This window comes from Trichomycterus rosablanca, unplaced genomic scaffold (genome assembly GCF_030014385.1).
Source record: "Trichomycterus rosablanca isolate fTriRos1 unplaced genomic scaffold, fTriRos1.hap1 scaffold_233, whole genome shotgun sequence".
Classification (NCBI taxonomy): domain Eukaryota; kingdom Metazoa; phylum Chordata; class Actinopteri; order Siluriformes; family Trichomycteridae; genus Trichomycterus; species Trichomycterus rosablanca.
Genome location: NW_026947061.1, coordinates 45,195 through 64,000, shown reverse-complemented (window position 1 = coordinate 64,000; position 18,806 = coordinate 45,195). Strand labels below are relative to the sequence as shown.

Genomic DNA, 18,806 nt, shown 5'->3' with positions numbered 1-18,806 from the left:
AGCCAAATTGGTATTAGTTCTGCCTCACTCAAATGCAGATGCAGAGAGGGTTTTTTCCATGGTGGGGCTTAATAAAACAAAAACCAGGAACGTGTTGGCTCTGGATGAAAATGGCTGACATTGAACCACATTGCTTTAAATGGCAGCCCCCAATATCGGTCATCAAGGCATCAAAATCTGCCACAAACACTTACAACACACAACACTCATAAACACAAACACACACAGCTGCTGTTTATTTGTTTGTTTGATGTTTAAAGCCACAAATAAGAACATAATTGTTTGGAAACTACTTTTTCTAATATTTTAGAGACAAAAGGAAGGTTTGAAATTGGCCTATAATTAGCTAGTACATGTGGATCAAGATTAGGTTTTTTAATCAGGGGTTTAATAACGGCACTTTTAAACAATGTAGGTACATACCCAAGGCTAAGGGATGCATTGATTAATGTAAGCAGGGGCTCTACAATAGCTGGGAGTAAATCTTTAAGTAAACGAGTTGGAACAGGATCGAGTATACACGATGATGATTTAATCAACACAGTTAGTTCATTTTGGGAGATTGGATTAAAGGAATTTAGTTGGATTAACTCGTTACTATTATCACCAATGCTGCTCGGAGTGAGTCCATACTTAACATTGGCAGGTGACACACTCTGACTCTGAAGTCGTATTTTTTCTATTTTGTCATTAAATAATTTTTTTAAATCATCGCTGGTACAGTCGGGTGGTATATTAGATTCAGTTTTATTGACGTTTTTAGTTAATTTGGACACTGTCTCAAAAAGGAATCTAGGATTGTTTTTATTTTTCTCTATTAGGGACGAATAATATAAAGATTTAGCTTTTATAAGTGCATGTTTATACTCAGTTAGAGCATCTTTCCAAGCAATCTTATACACCTCCAGTGTAGTGTGACGCCACTTGCGTTCTAATTTCCGTGCTGCTTGTTTAAGTGCGCATGTGTGGTCATTGTACCAAGGAGCAAGTTTTTTCTCCCTAATCAGTTTAGTTTTGAGTGGGGCTACGTTATCTAAGGTTGCGCGCAGTACAGTCTCTAAGTTTTGAGTTGCCTGATCTAGTTCTTTAGGTTCTGATGCTGATATATTTGGTAATTCTGGTAGGCAGTTTATGAATGCTGCTGCAGTTGCAGATGTAATAGTGCGCTTACATTTAAAATGATGTGGTTGCTGTATATTATTGGACAGGGACACTTCATAAATTAGTAGGGAGTGATCAGAAATTAAGTCATTCTGTGGAACAATTTCCAGGTTGTCTATGTTTATACCATAAGTAAGTATTAAATCTAAGGTATGTTTACAGCGGTGAGTGGGTCCTGTTACATTTCGGGTGATGCCTAAGGATTCTAAAATAGAATCAAACGCAATTTTGAGTGGATTACACTTATCCTCATAATGAATATTAAAGTCACCAACAATTAGAGCTTTCTTAGTTGATAAGACTAATTTAGAAAGAAAATCGGCAAATTCGTTAAAAAATTCTGAGTAAGGACCAGGGGGTCGATAAACAGTAGCCAGTTTAAACATACTATTTTTATCAGATGAACCTTTATTGGTTATGTCAGAGATAAGAACTTCAAACGAGTTTGTTATGGGAGATGATTTTACAGTAAGACCTATGTCTTTATCATAAATTGCGGCTATTCCTCCACCACGACCACTAAGACGTGGCTTATGTTCATAACTGTAACCCGGAGGAGTTGCTTCATTTAAACTTAGATACTCATCAGGTCTAGCCCAGGTCTCGGTTAAACAAAGTGCACTAAGACAATTATCTGTAATTATTTCATTTGCAATTACTGTTTTGCATGCCAGTGACCTGATGTTTAGAACTTAGCCTTAACCCTAGCCTTACTAGGGTTTTCATGATGCTCATTTAGATTAATTTTAATTAAGTTATTATGACATACTTTTTGATTTTGTTTTGGCTTACACCTGCCACGGTAAACAGACACAGTCTCAATGGTTTGTGACCTAAGGATTCCAGGTGACGTCCGATGGCGACTCGCAGACAGTCGGTTAGGCCTGTTTGTCTGCTGCCTGGTCTTGGCTCTGGATAGTCATTTAACACTATCTGCCGCTACACTAACGTGGTGGTAAAGCCTGTCATCTATGCTGCAAGAAATGCGAGCAGCACCCTCCCACGTGGGGTGGACACCATCCCGCTTCAAAAGACCAGGCCTTCCCTCAAAAGTGGACCAGTTATCTACAAAATCAATGCAGTTTTCTGAGCACCATTTAGACATCCAGCGGTTCAGCGACAACATCCTGCTGTAGGTTTCACCACTGGGTCGAATTGGTAAGGGGCCAGAGCACACTACTGCCTCAGACATCGACCTAGCTAACTCACACACCTCTTTAACATTACTCTTAGTAACCTCAGACTGCCGTAAACGAACATCATTAGTGCCGACGTGGATAACAATCTTCGAAAATCTACGATTAGCATTAGCCAGCACTTTTAGATTTGCTCTGATGTCCAGGGCGGCCCCCGGAATACAAGTGACTATGGTTGCTGGTGTCTCTATAGGGGTTGCAATACGCACGTGTCGGAGCTGAGAATCTCCTATAACCAGAGCACTTACATTAACAGGCTTCTCAGCGGGCGGCTCACTGAGTGGGGAAAACCTGTTGGACACGTGCAACTGAGATGGTCGCCGAGACGTCACCCAGTCGCCCCGCTGTGAGGACTCTAATGCCGGAGTCTGGGGTTCTACACCTGAACTGCTGGCATTCGGGACTGCTACAGCTGAATCTAAGCCCTCACTAGTAGTAGTCTGTTCTAACGCCCTTCTAACACTGAGATCTCCGTCAGACTAACAACTAATCTACACTTATCACATATAAAGTTATCACTAAACACGGAGAAGGAATAACTGAACATGTTGCACTCGGAACAGGGAAATAAAACTCCTGCTGGGGCCATAATAACAATACTTAGCTTTAGAAGATGAGTTGAAGTTGAAGTTGATGTTTATGTTGGTTACACCGGCGCTTCTGCTGGTAGTCACAGAAAAACGGCTTTAATTCCGGACGAAACAGGCGTTGATAAGCTGAAATACAAAAACAACCAAACAACACAAACGCGCTTCGTTCGGATAAAACGGCTGTAATTCTAAAGGAAAACGGTGTTTATGCGCTTGTGTACAAAACAAATAAACAGAACGCGGTTCCTACAGACAGAAAACGGTTTTAACTCCCCACAAAACAAAGGTGTTTAAGCGCTGAAGTACAAAAACAAACAAACACAAACGCGCTTTGTTTCCGACAAAACCGGCTGTAATTCTAAAGGAAAACGGAGTTTATGTGCTGGTGTACAAAACAAACAAACAGAACGCGGTTCCTACGAACAGAAAACGGCTTGAACTCTCCACAAAGTAAATATGTTTAAGCGCTAAAATACAAAAACAAACACAAACGCGCTTCGTGCGGACAGAAAGTGGTTTTAATTCTGGATGAATAAAATGTTTATGCGCTGAATTACAAAACAAACTATAACCGGCTTCGTTCGGATGCTGGTAGCAGAAGTTTTCACAAGCACGGATTTACGTTAGTAAACAAGCGTAAACACAAGCGCTTTTTTACGATAGACAAAATAACACTCTATATCAACTACGCGCAAAAGATTAACTAATTAATTAATTAATAAAAAGTTATTTAGCTAATGGCTACAAACAAACAACTAGGCTACAGTCTCAGCGTGCGTACCCTCTCAGCGTGCGTACCCTGCATAGATAACTCCTCCACCAATCACCACACTGTAGATGTTTAGTTCAACTCTGTTTAATGGCAAACTGGAAGTAGGTTAAAACTACAAGAAGTAAAAACAACACGTTTATAAACTTCAGCACATCAAGACATGAATATCAAATAATATTTAGGTTTAAAGTCCATATGCATATTATTCCAAGTTCTGCATTTCAATACTAATAAGCCAACATGTGCAAATTCATTTAACTTAATGCATCATGAGCTAACCTGATTCAAGCATGTAATACAAAATCAACTAATACTCTTAATAAACATCAATTAAAACATCTATTAACAAATAAACATACCCACAATGCATCCACAGGCATGAAATGAACTTCACGAGGCTCCACTACATTCTCGTGCACGAATCGCTTCACTTAGCGAACCGCTACTACATCAGTTACCAAATGACTCTTAAACAAACAGTAAACATTTACCACATGAACTGTATTAACAGCACAAACTCTGTTGATTAAAACTCCTCCCACACTGTGAGCACTGATGAGAGCTGCGTCCAGAATCTCATACTTCCATACTCAATAGTACGCGAGAGCAGTATGCGAGAGCGGTTAGTATGTCCGAATACACAGTGTACATAAAAAGGTACGCGAGAAGTACCCGGATGACCTACTTCTTGGGCAGCCATGTTCGAGTATGCAACCCATAATGTATCCCATAATGCAACTGTAGCTGCAAAGACAAAACAAGAAATTGGGGAGAAGGAGGAGTCCTCGGTTTACAGAGGTGTAAGATAAACAAAATAAAAATTTTTATTATTGTGTACAACCCTAAATAACGTTATGATGAGCGCAAAAAGACGATAAATATCCCAAAATTTGGCAAGTGGGGCTTGTCTGTAACTATGGTGGTCTATAACCATGGCGATAATACGTCATCACGTCATCACTTGACGTTGGTAAGATGGCGGACGTTAGGGCTGGGCGATATATCGAGTTTTAAAGATATATCGATATATTTTCATACGCGATATAAGATAAGACAATATCGCGTATATCGATATAGATGTTGCGTTCCAGTTAGATCCGACAGTTCGACTTTCTCTTCTCCCAGTTTGTCTCTGCACATGTTCACCTGCCCCGCCCCTCTCCCTCACTGAACACAACTCGCCCCTCCCCACCACGTGAGTCCCCCGCAGGGCATGTTCTAAACAGCTCTAGTGACTATAGAGCTCCGTCTAAAAATGATATTTTCGTTGTTGATCTCTTTGAATCAATAACACTTGCATTGATGTAGATTTGAAAATGACAATACTGAATATAACATTTCAAACACAAAACTGTTTGATGTTTATATGAGCTTTGATCTGGTCTGGGTGCGGAGTTTTATATCGGGCGCAGAACGCTGAGACGAGCGAGTGAGCGCAGCTACTATGGGGAGCGAGATGCGGGTTTTACCCCGAAAAAATAATAATGAAGAAACACACAAGAAAAGCAAAAGAGAACTTAATATTTTCACAATGATTGGGGGGAAGTGTGTGTTTCATTCGCGGGACGACGACAGAGAGCGGCACAATGTGGAGAGAGGCTTCAGTACGTGTCACAGAAACATCTATTTAAATCATAGCTTTTAAAAAATCTTACTGAACTGATTTGTACAAACATGGGACAGAGTTCATGATTTGTTCTAAAACAAAAGTAGTGATCAGTACAAACGGGAACAGTACAAATGGGACATTATTTGAAGATGGGACTGTTAATGATTTTGATGTGATCACTCTGACTTTCAAATATTGAAACTGATTAAGATGAACAGAAATAAATAATGATACATGTTTAAATATGTCTGTGTTTCCTGCCATGGTAAATCATTGTTAATAATTATTGCAAGAAATAATTAACATGTGATCAGTCTCTTCACATATGAATATTTATTATTATTATTATTATTAATCATAATATTATCATTAAAGGTAAACCATGCAACTTTGTTATTCAGGAAGTTTGTATCCTACAAGTAGCCCTTTGGCTTACTCAGTACCCTTAAAGCAGCCCTCTGTTTCAAAAAGCTTGGTGAGCCCTGATTTAATATATGCCAATAGTTTATTTTTGAGGAATTTCTCATGTTCATCTACAGCTGAATGTTAATAAAAGTGCCTGTATAACATTTGGACCATGAAGCTTTGTCTTAGAAGTGTCTTTTTGTTATTACCTTGAAAATGGATGAAAAAATATCGAGATATATATCGTATATCACCGTTCAGCTAAAATATATCGAGATATTATTTTTGATCCATATCGCCCAGCCCTAGCGGACGTAGTACGTAGGGGTGTTGTTACTTCTGTACTGAAAGCGCTGCGTACTTCCTCCAATCTAGTACAGACTCTGTTAGTATCTGATTCCACACGGTTTCTCTCCAGTGTGAATGTGCTGGTGTCTTCTGAAAGCACTCTGTTGATTAAAACTCTTTCCACATTAAGAGCACTGATATGGTTTCTCTCCAGTGTGAATGCGCTGGTGTTTTTTGAGATTACCCTGTTGATTAAAACTCTTTCCACACTGTAAGCACTGATATGGTTTCTTTCCAGTGTGAATGTGCTGGTGTTTTTTGAGATTACTCTGTGTATTAAAACTCTTCCCACACTGTGAGCACTGATATGGTTTCTCTCCACTATGAATGCGCAAGTGTATTTTAAGCTCACTCTTTGCATTAAAACTCTTCCCACACTGTGAGCACTGAAACGGTTTCTCTCCAGCGTGAATGCGCTGGTGTCTTTTGAGAGAACTCTGTTGATTAAAACTCTTCCCACACTGTGAGCACTGATACGGTTTATCTCCAGTGTGAATGCGCTGGTGTGTTTTGAGATCACTCTGTCCATTAAAACTATTTCCACACTGTGAGCACTGATACGGTTTCTCTCCAGTGTGAATGTGCTGGTGTTTTTTGAGATGACTCTGTTGAATAAAACTTTTTCCACATTGTGAGCACTGATACGGTTTCTCTCCAATGTGAATGCGCTGGTGTATTTTGAGATTACTCTGTGTATTAAAACTCTTCCCACACTGTGAGCACTGATATGGTTTCTCTCCACTATGAATGCGCAAGTGTATTTTAAGCTCACTCTTTGCATTAAAACTCTTCCCACACTGTGAGCACTGAAACGGTTTCTCTCCAGTGTGAATGCGCTGGTGTCTTTTGAGAGAACTCTGTTGATTAAAACTCTTCCCACACTGTGAGCACTGATACGGTTTATCTCCAGTGTGAATGCGCTGGTGTGTTTTGAGATCACTCCGTCTATTAAAACTCTTTCCACACTGTGAGCACTGATACGGTTTCTCTCCAGTGTGAATGTGCTGGTGTGTTTTGAGATTAATCTGTTGAATAAAACTTTTTCCACAGTGTGAACACTGATATGGTTTCTCTCCAGTGTGAATGCGCTGGTGTCTTTTGAGATTAATCTGTTGAATAAAACTTTTTCCACATTCTGAGCACTTATACGATTTCTCTCCAGTGTGAATGCGCTGGTGTTTTTTGAGAGATTCCTGTGTGTTAAAACTCTTCTCACACTGTGAGCACTGATAAGGTTTTACTTCAGTGTGAATGCGCTGGTGTATTTTGAGACTAGACTGTGTATAAAAACTCCTCCCACACTGTGAGCACTGATATGGTTTCTCTCCAGTGTGAATGCGCTGGTGTATTTTGAGATCACTCTTTGTATTGAAACTCTTCTCACACTGTAAGCACTGATACGGCTTTACTCCAGTGTGAATGTGCTGGTGCCTTCTGAGAACACTCTGATGACTAAAACTCTTCCCACACTGTGAGCACTGATACGGTTTCTCTCCTGTGTGAATGCGCTGGTGTATTTTGAGATCACACTGGAACTTGAAGCTCTTCCCACACTGTGAGCAGACCTTTCCTTCTTCCTGTGAGGGACTGAGAGAGGTGTTAATGCTGACAGTACCAGAAGACGTTTGCTGATTCCTGGAGCTTCTGGTGGGCGTCAGATCCTCATGTTCAGTCTTAATCTTCACCAGAGTCTCATATTTATCATGGTTGCAGCTCTTGATGTGATTGTGGAGCTGATTTTGGGTTGTAGAGGAACGTGGACACGAGGAGCAGCAGAAATCCTTGTTCAGTTCTGAAGCAGAAAATAATCAAATACATTTATAACATTATAAATAATCAAATACATTTATAACATTATAAATAATCAAATACATTTATAACATTATAAATAATAAATACATTTATAACATTATAAATAATCAAATACATTTATAATATTATAAATAACCAAATACATTTATAATATTATAAATAACCAAATACATTTATAACATTATAAATAATCAAATACATTTATAACATTATAAATAATCAAATACATTTATAACATTATAAATAATCAAAAACATTTATAACATTATAAATAATCATATACATTTATAACATTATAAATAATCAAATACATTTATAACATTATAAATAATCAAATACATTTATAACATCATAAATAATCAAATACATTTATAACATTATAAATAATCATATACATTTATAACATTATAAATAATCAAATACATTTATAACATTATAAATAATCAAATACATTTATAACATTATAAATAATCAAATACATTTATAACATTATAAATAATCAAATACATTTATAACATTATAAATAATCAAATACATTTATAACATTATAAATAATCAAAAACATTTATAACATTATACATAATCAAATACATTTATAACATTATAAATAATCAAATACATTTATAACATTATAAATAATAAATACATTTATAACATTATAAATAATCAAATACATTTATAACATTATAAATAATAAATACATTTATAACATTATAAATAATCAAATACATTTATAACATTATAAATAATCAAATACATTTATAACATTATAAATACCCAAATACATTTATAACATTATAAATAATCAAATACATTCATAACATTATGAATAATAAATACATTTATAACATTATGAATAATCAAATACATTTATAACATTATAAATAATAAATACATTTATAACATTATAAATAATCAAATACATTTATAACATTATAATCAAATACATTTATAACATTATAAATATTAAATACATTTATAACATTATAAATAATCAAATACATTTATAACATTATAAATAATCAAATACATTTATAACATTATAAATAATCAAATACATTTATAACATTATAAATAATCAAATACATTTATAACATTATGAATAATAAATACATTTATAACATTATGAATAATCAAATACATTTATAACATTATAAATAATAAATACATTTATAACATTATAAATAATCAAATACATTTATAACATTATAATCAAATACATTTATAACATTATAAATAATAAATACATTTATAACATTATAAATAATCAAATACATTTATAACATTATAAATAATCAAATACATTTATAACATTATAAATAATCAAATACATTTATAACATTATAAATAATCATATACATTTATAACATTATAAATAATCAAATACATTTATAACATTATAAATAATCAAATACATTTATAACATTATAAATAATCAAATACATTTATAACATTATAAATAATCAAATACATTTATAACATTATAAATAATCAAATACATTTATAACATTATAAATAATAATATACATTTATAACATTATAAATAATCAAATACATTTATAACATTATAAATAATCAAATACATTTATAACATTATAAATAATCAAATACATTTATAACATTATAAATAATTAAATACATTTATAACATTATAAATAATCAAATACATTTATAACATTATAAATAATCAAATACATTTACAACATTATAAATAATCAAATACATTTATAACATTATAAAAAATTAAATACATTTATAACATTATAAATAATAAATACATTTATAACATTATAAATAATCAAATACATTTATAACATTATAAATAATAAATACTGTTAGTAATTGTTAAACTGAGATCTGATGCTAAAATCCTGTAACGTGATTCATCCTGCATTCATCATTTCCTGCTCACACTGATCTGCATGAGCACAATACAAGCTTTCACTGTATGATGCTTCATCCCAGGTTCCTCTGATTCTATTCAATCCAAATCTTATTTTACTCAAGATAAAAAATATCTTACTGAGTTCATCTTTATCTTCAGGTTCTTCCTTCTTCACAGGCTTCATCTGGAAACCTCCACACTGTTGGTCCTCTGGGGTGAGGTGTTCCTCAGAGGTGAGGTGTTCCACAGGGATTAAAGATCCTTCACCTGAAATTCATCAATATGTGAAGAAGAAACTCAACAACTGGAGGAAACTGAAGGTTGTGGGTTTAGTTACCACAAATAAATACTACTTAGATTTAATCCAGACTGGAGTGTATCAGCACTTCTACACAGGACAGTACGGTACAGTACAGGTTCTAATCCCACTATCCACATTCTCTTATTATTTCTACTATACTAACCACACTGTACTGTACTAACATGGCAAATTGCTCCACATTTACTTACAGAAGTAACTTCCATCTTCTTCCTCCTCCTTCTTTATTAGTTTCTCTTGGAATCCTTCATTTTGTAGATCTATGGGGGTGACGTGTCCCTCTTCTGCTGACTGCATTATTAAAAGATCTGACAGACAGACGGACAGATAGACAAATGTACTTTATTCCCTATTAAAGAGAAATCCAGGAAAATTCTTTCAGACTGTTTTAACTGTTTATTTTAAATGCTGTGAGGCTGTAAACAGAGTGAAAATGTTGAAACTATTGTGGGACTGAGCAGCATCAGACAGAAAAGACTTCTAATAGAACATTTTGGGTTGGTTTCACAGACAGGGATTAAGCCTAGTCCTAGACTACACAGCATTTTGAATGGAGATTCTCTATTTAAAGCAACATGTAGTCCTGGACTATAAGCCTTAATCCCTGACTGGGAAACAACCCTTTGAGTTTGGTGGAAGTGGTTTTGTGGTCCAAAGTGAAATGATGAAGTCTGATGTTCTTTACATCTAGTTTCTCATCCACTCCCAATAACAGTGCTGTACTAATACTTTTAACTTTTACTATAAACCTGTAAAACAACCTGTAAACAAAGCTACAAGAACTCGCTGTTTCTATAAAACATTAAACACTGTAAACAAAGCTGAAAATGTGACGCGTTTATATCAAAATGTTACATTTAATAATGAATAAACTCTGAATCCGTTACAATCGACTGATTCATCGGTTCAATGAATCGGTTCATCAGTACTGAATCATGTGTGACGCTAACAGTTAGCGGAGCAGCTAATAGTTTGTGTGTTTAAATAAAACTGGAGTTAAAGCTCCTCAAATCCTCACAGTGATGTTTTATTATGAACTCTAGTTTTATTATTAATTAGAATGTGGTTATAATTAAATATAAGGGTTATAATTAAATACATATTTTACTTACAGATGAGGCTCTACAGTACAAACACAGCAGCTTCTTGTTCTTATGATGTTTAATGGCGGTTGGCAGAACAACTTAAGACGCACCAGCGTCACCAACTGGACTGGAGTTGAACAGCAGCTTAGCAGTAAAACATCTCCATTAGCCCTGTATCTCTCAGCTACAGTGTTGGGGGGAACGCGGTACAGTCACGTGATTACTTTTTATCTGTAACGAAGTCATGTAACGCGTTACAGTTACATATTTGTAATGACATTACAGTTACTGTGATGAGGGATGAGTCGTTCCCGAACGAACCGATTCTATTGAACGACTCTTTGAAATGAACTAAAAGAACCGAGTCGCTCTTCTAGTATAAGAACAAATAATTAAGGAATAAACTCGTTTAATGATGTTAAATCTGATTGGTTCATGGCGTGTATGTTTTAAAGCAGAAACAAACACAGGCACATCTCTGCACAAGAGAGGATTTTTCTGAAACTAAATAAATAAAGTAAATAAATGGAATTTGTTTGTAGATGTGATTCCAGTATACAGTATTTGTTTGGGTTTAGAATGTAACGTGAAAGTAAAGTAATGAGGAACGAGATTATATTTTCCAGGATGTAATGAGTAAAGTAATCCCATTACAATTGTAGTTAAGTAATGAGTAATGAGTAATGGATTACTTTTTTGAGTAACTACCCCAACACTGCTCAGGTAGCTTTAGAGAGGACTACAGTCAGTCCTAGACGTTCTTCCAAGCAGTTTCTCTAATGTCATGTTTTGTTTTCCAACTCACACATTCACACCAGTAGAAGATTAAAAATAACACTACAAACCAACTAGTCTATAAGCACAAGAGGATTCATCTTTATAGATGGTGCTGTTTATGCTTTTACACTTAAAACATGAAGAGTTTATTTTTATTACAACAAACATAAAGTAACAATTAATAATTATAAAAATAAAATAATAATAAAGTCACAAATCTGAACCCAAGCAACAAGCTGTAATTTATTTCTAGCAGCACTAGATGGCGAAGATGACTGTACAACATTTTGAACTTCACTTTAAAAGTCAGTTGAATGTGTTTTACTGTAGTAAGAATGAAAGTATGAGCTGATCTTTGTGTCATTGTGTAGCTTTGATGAAGAAAAAGCCGCTGGGTCAGTGTGTAACAGGAGGTTTGGAGTGAAGGTGGGTGTGTGTGGATAAAAGCTTATTGCATTTAGTACAAAAACAACAACAACAAATAATCTGTATTTAACCTTTTCTTAACCATGTACCAGAAAAGTCTCTCACTGCTGCCTACAAAACCACACAAAACACTTTATACAGCAGAACCTTTAACTCTCTCTTACTTTTATTTTTATTTTATAAATAAATAAATAAGTAATTAACAATTAAAAGCGAGTGTTTAGGTTCATTCATCATCTTAACACATATTACAAACAAATCAAGCTCGTAAAATTTCAGACATTGTTCATGTAAACAAAAATCTCAAGTGTCTTATAATAGACATGGGAAGAAAGAAGTATCATATTTACCCTTTTGAAATGTACAAGAAGAAATCGGGAAAGGGGGTAAATACTTTTTCACAGCACCGAATAAATGGTGGTTAATAAATTGAAAAAGAAAATCTCCATAAATGTGTCACTGTCTTACAGATTTTAAAATCACTCAAACAATTTAATGTTACACTTTCATGTAAATTTTACATTTCATTTGTTAAATCTGACAGTTTCACTTTTGATTTATTATCAACTCTAAACCCAGGGTAGAGGATCTGAGTGAACATGGTCTGAACTCTGTGGATGAGCTTCATTGTATCAGAGACGCTGTAGAAGGACAGAGTTCCTGCTTCATAATCCACATACACTCCTATTCTAGAGGAACTCTGCATTATGGGAATTTCAGTCTTTTTCTTATTGTGCCAGAATGAAAATCTGGATGGAGAACAGTACAAACTCCAGGACTGATCATTACCTCCAAACACACACTCATAACCATCTCCCTTCCTGCTGATGCTTTTATATGACACTGCAATATAAACTGCATAATCCCCACTCCACTCAACCTCCCAGTAACAGCGTCCACTCACACGCTCTCTACACAGAACCTGGGGGTAAACATCAAATCTATCTGGATGATCAGGATACGACTGTAATGTTCTACTGCAGGTCATCACTTTGTTCTCCTTAGACAGACGGAGGATTTTATTTACTGTGTTAGGATCCAGTGTGAACCGACAAAAATCTGGATAGAAAACACAAAATTAATCAATTAACATAGAAGAGAGAGAGAGTGTGTGTGTACAGTGTGTGTGTGTGTGTGTGTGTACAGTGTGTGTGTGTGTGTGTGTGTGTCCTTGTGAGAAACTTACATTGTATAAAATCTTCTCTGATTTCAGGTTTAGGAGGTGAAGTAATCCGGACTTTCTTCACTGCAGAAAGAGTAACAGTACAATCACTAATCACAGTAAATATTTACACCAGAAACTGTCGCAGGTACAGCCAGTAAGAAGTTTGGCATGTTCTTCCAGTGTTTGTCTAAAGTGACCTTAAGTCTGAGTAACTGTGTGAGTGTATTTCATTTAACCCTAAATTCACTGTGACCACGAGCAGTACTGGGTTAATGAGTAAATGAATGATGATGTTAGATGTAAAATGTTCATGTTGGTGGATTTGATTGTTTTGTTGGATGTTTTAGTACCGAAGCATTTTGGAGACAATGGAACACTGAGGGCTTGAACTTCATCTGGTATCGTCTCACACTGCTCTTTCCAGAATTCCTCTACTTTCTCTCTCAGCTGAGATACAGACTTTGTAACATCATCAAATGAGAGGAAAGGGCTGATTGTGATGGCGGCGTATTCTGCAGATCCAGCAGGAGCCGAGAGAGACTGAAAATTCTACATCCAGACAAATAATGTTCACAGAGAAACAAGATGATGATGAATCACAAATGATGGACGACAGACATGAAGCACAGAGTGAAGTTTCACCTAATAACATTAACAGTATTTAATGATCTCTCAGAAAAGCTGATTCTGATTCTCACAATTTCTCAGAACCCCGAGTGTTACGACTTTATGGGTCATAATAGGGCTGGGCGATATATCGAGATTTTATAAAATATCTATATATTTTCATACGCGATATAAGATAAGACAATATCGCGTATATCGATATAGATGTTGCGTTCCAGTTAGATCAGACAGTTCGTCTTTCTCTTCTCCCAGTTTGTCTCTGCACATGTTCACCTGCCCCGCCCCTCTCCCTCACTGAACACAACTCACCCCTCCCCACCGCTTCACCAGTAATTCCTGCAGGCAGCGATAGCATGGAGACGGATAAAGACGTGACAGAAGCTATCGAGGAGGAGCTGCTTACTAAAAAGAAAAATAATGGCTCTTTTTGGAATTATTTGGAGATGGTTCGAATTCAAAGTGTCAGATGAGCAGCAGAATAATGTATTCTGTAGAGAACGCCGAAAACAAGTCCAGACAAAAGGTTCCAGCTCCGTGTACCTTCATTCGTTTTCACTTCAAATCCCAAAGTTAAAAAACAAGAAAACGAGTCGTTATTTGTTTTAAAAACCAACACAAGAGCATGCACGCGCTGACATGCACGTATTTACTTCACATTAAGTGTTGAGAAAGTAATAATAACGTAGCGGTGGGTCTCCTGTTGTTCTGACGTGTGAATTGTGTATGTGATGTGCATATATTTGCTCTATCTGTAAAAACAATTATTATGGGGAGTGATTTCTGTACTGGATGTTGTACGTGGTTGTGTTAGTTTATACTGGACGATTGCCCGACGTCCGACACGTCATTTATTTATCTTCTATTATATTATTTCTTGTTGTCGGCCAATAAACAACCAAACATTATTAAATTGCATGAACTAACTCTGCAGTAAACAAGGAGCAAACAGCAATTAAACAACAAATAAAGCTGTTAAATAATAATAAAGTGCATGAAGAAGAACGCTGATTAAAATGCATTAAATGTTGTAATAGTTACACAGTAACATGAACGATTAGTTCTGCCTGTATTACAGAACTGAGTTCTATACAGTAAAAGAAAATATTAATGTAAATGTTAATGTTGTGGCGACATATACATAAAATAATGTATAAAGTCCAAACATGGGGGGTGGGGGGTTAACGAGGGGTTTACTTTAACGGGGTTTTACTTTTAATGTCACACAAGCTCAGCCGGAAACCGTCATTCCGACATCTTCCCTACACACTCGCTCCCTGCGCCCTATAGTACACTTAACATTCTTAAAGGGCCAGACAATATATTTGTAATTCACATTAGACGACAGGAGATGCCTTAGAAAACAACTTTTTTTTTTCTTAGAATAGCTCTTTTTTTTTTTTTAAGGAAAAATAATTCTTGTGTGAAGCTTCCCCAGCATGAATATTAATAAAAGTGCCTGTAAAAAAATTGGAACATGTAGCTTTGTCTCAGAAGTGTCTTTTTGTTATTACCTTATGGGATAAAAAAATATCGAGATATATATCGTATATCGCCATTCAGAAAAAAATATCGAGATATAATTTTTTATCCATATCGCCCAGCCCTAGGTCATAATGTGTTTTGTGTAGGGGGATTTTCCCTATGTTACAGATATGTGGAAGATGCACGAAGATGCGCAAAAGCAACCACCAAAGAGAAACGCCTATAAAAAGGAGACTTCTGGAAGAACAGCAGAGGATGCTTTGCTTGTGAAGTGGTTTCTGTTGCATTTTCGACTCTCCCCAACATTAAGGTTTAAGGGAACAAATTTCTCAACAAAAGGCATGAAGTTTCAAAGATTTCGAGTTTAGGGGAAGACAATTTACAAGGTACCTCTGTAATTTATTACTTGGACTGGTGCAGCAATACTATAATTATTTTTAGTGCTGTTACCTGGAGGAAATGGACGGGATCCTCTGTGTGTGAAAGCTGCTCCAGTTCAGCATCTTTCCTCTTTAGCTCTACAATCTGCTGCTCCACCTGCTTCAGGACTTTTTCAGCTCGACTTACTTCTGCTGTCTCTCGATCTCTGATCAGATCTTTTAGCTCAGAGCATCTTCTGTTAATTGAATTGATTAGTTCAGTACAGATCCTCTCAATGTTCTTCACTGCTGTCTGTGCAGAACACTGTTAGAAAAGTCAGAAAGAGGAAGTGATTCTCACTCAGATATTTGTCCATCCTTCACATTCATATGTAGCTACTGGCCAGACTAAGACTTTCATCACTTATAGCTTGGTGATGGTGCTAAATGGCTTGATTTTTCATACCCTTGAAAATGTTACCATCATCATCATGTCCACATTCTCAAGTCTTTAGCAGAAATCTTATACAGTCATTTATGTTTAAGCATCTTGATCCAAAGCAACAATCAATCTTTTTGGGTGGCCCAGTCAAAGTCCTAATCTGATTTTATCACCATCATAATTATTAGCACAACCTCAGAATTGTTGTACAGCATCAATCACCAACTAACCAGGCGAAATTACATTTTTATTTTGAATTAATGAACAAAAATGTTCCATCACTTGCAAAGTTACCTGTAAAATATGTCATTTTTAATGGAGATTGGTTTAAGGGAGGAGAGTCGGACTGATCCTGAGAGCTTTTTTGTTTATACAACTTACCTTGTAAGACTCCACAGCGTTTATCAGCTCACAAAGTTCCCTCTCTCTGTTCTGGATTTTCTCCTGGAATTTTCTCTGAATCTCCAGCAGCTGCTTCTACACAGAATAACAATTCAGAATTTACTTCTATTGTGTACGAGCACCACATAAACAACGTCAGTGTAAATGCTAATGAGTTGTTACTTGTTAAAGAGAGCTGTATAATATTTTTACCTGTTTCTCAGTTTTTTCTGCTGCAGCTGATATTGTATCATGTCCTTTATGATCATCCATGGTACACATCATGCAGATACACTGCTGATCAGTATGACAGTAAACCTCCAGCAGTTTATTATGCTGAGAGCATATCTGGTCCTGGAGTTGCCTGGAGGCTTTAACCAGCTTGTGATTCCTATAAGCAGGAATTTGATAATGAGGCTGAAAGTGAGTTTCACAGAAAGAGGCCAAACACACCAGACAGGATTTTACTGCTTTGGATTTTCTCTCTGTACAGAAATCACAATCCACATCATCAGGTCCAGAAGGAAGGGAACCCTGGGATTCTTTCTTCCTCAGGTCCTCTACAACTTTTACCAGAATAATGTTTTTCCTCACAACAGGTCTTGGAGTGAAGGTTTGTCTACACTGTGGACAGCTGTATGTTTCTTTATCATCCTCCTGATCCCAGCAGTTATTAATACACACCATACAGAAACTGTGTCCACATAGAATAGTTACAGGATCCTTCAGTGTTTCCAGACAGACTGAACAGCTGAACTCGTCCTGAGTTACTAACATTTTGGACTCAGCCATTTTTCTACATGTAAACAGAAACACCAAAAAACACAGCAAGTTATTTATGGCAGCTCAAACTTCTTGGTTTAGTTTGTGAGCGTCATGTTCAAAAAAAGTTCATAAAGTTACTTTATACATTAATGTACAGAAGTGTGGAAATGTATAAACTCACCTGCGTTCATCAACTTAAATTATCAACAAAACTACAAACACAGACACTGAACAGATCCGCACTCTAACAGAACAGGTTATATTTATGTACATTACATAACACTCACAAGACGGGTACCGTCCCAATATAACTTGGGAGCATACCTTAAGTGCACTAATTCTAAACTAGCACTTACGTTGACACCCCCAACGTGCTCTCATGTTACATGCATCACATATTTCAACATGTTACTTTCCAAAATTCAACTCTTTAAACTTTTGTAACTTCACCTTTGTTGCAAGTTTTGTCATTACCTCAGCATCATGTTTTTTGTTGAACAAAATAAGTATTTTACTGTAGTAAGAATGAAAGAATCAGCTGATATTCTTCAAAACACACCGAGAACCACACGCACTGCTCAGCTGCTGCTGCTGATCCTCTTTCACCTGCATTTGGTACAAAAACATCACAACAAATCATCTGGATTCAACCTTTCCTTAACCATGTACCAGAAAAGTCATCAATGCTGCCTGCAACACCTTACAAAACACCTTGTTCTTGCTGTTGTGATGTTGTTTTGAAAACTAATAAATAATTTGTAAATAATAAATAACAGGTAATAATAAATAATGACATAGGAGCTGGAAAAGGGGGAGCAGTCTAACAACAAATTCCTGATGGTTTGGTTTAGGCTGGTTTAGAAAGACAATCGAGTTTTGCAAAATGTTGTTCAGTCTTAATAACCGTGTGTAGTAAAGGATGATTAGATCTCGTAGTAACCACTGGAACTCCTCATTGCTTCAGTATTTATATATTAAGTAAAACTGTTGATGCTGTAAGAAAAAGGAAACAAACAAAAACCATCAAGCATGATCATAAAACACAGTAACCACAACCTCGGTACAACAGTACAACCCCCCCCCCCCCCCCCCCCCCCCCCCCACACACACACACTGTGTACATCCACCCAGCATCTTACAGAATGTGAGGATGAGGGTTCAATCATAAGCTGTTTTACAAAGACATGCCAACAGCATCAG

The 18,806-nt window shown here is 35.9% G+C and overlaps 2 protein-coding genes across 2 annotated transcripts; both read right to left on the bottom strand.

Annotated features, from left to right (window-relative positions):
* Positions 1–7,490: 7,490 nt before the first annotated feature.
* LOC134307018 (zinc finger protein 135-like) lies at positions 7,491–9,972 on the bottom strand (the record flags this gene model as incomplete). The annotated part of the gene is made up of 2 exons (XM_062990413.1): positions 9,917–9,972; positions 7,491–7,873 (listed from the first exon to the last, which is right to left on the bottom strand). Coding segments are annotated over exons 1-2 (429 nt in total), but the record flags the coding sequence as incomplete, so codon positions are not given.
* Positions 9,973–12,887: 2,915 nt separating this feature from the next.
* Positions 12,888–17,633, bottom strand: LOC134307017 (tripartite motif-containing protein 16-like). The gene is made up of 5 exons (XM_062990412.1): positions 17,055–17,633; positions 16,842–16,937; positions 16,245–16,343; positions 13,572–13,623; positions 12,888–13,444 (listed from the first exon to the last, which is right to left on the bottom strand). Exons 1-5 carry the CDS (start codon positions 17,631–17,633, stop codon positions 12,903–12,905), a joined length of 1,368 nt encoding a protein of 455 aa, XP_062846482.1. The 3' UTR covers positions 12,888–12,902.
* Between the last annotated feature and the right edge of the window lie 1,173 nt (positions 17,634–18,806).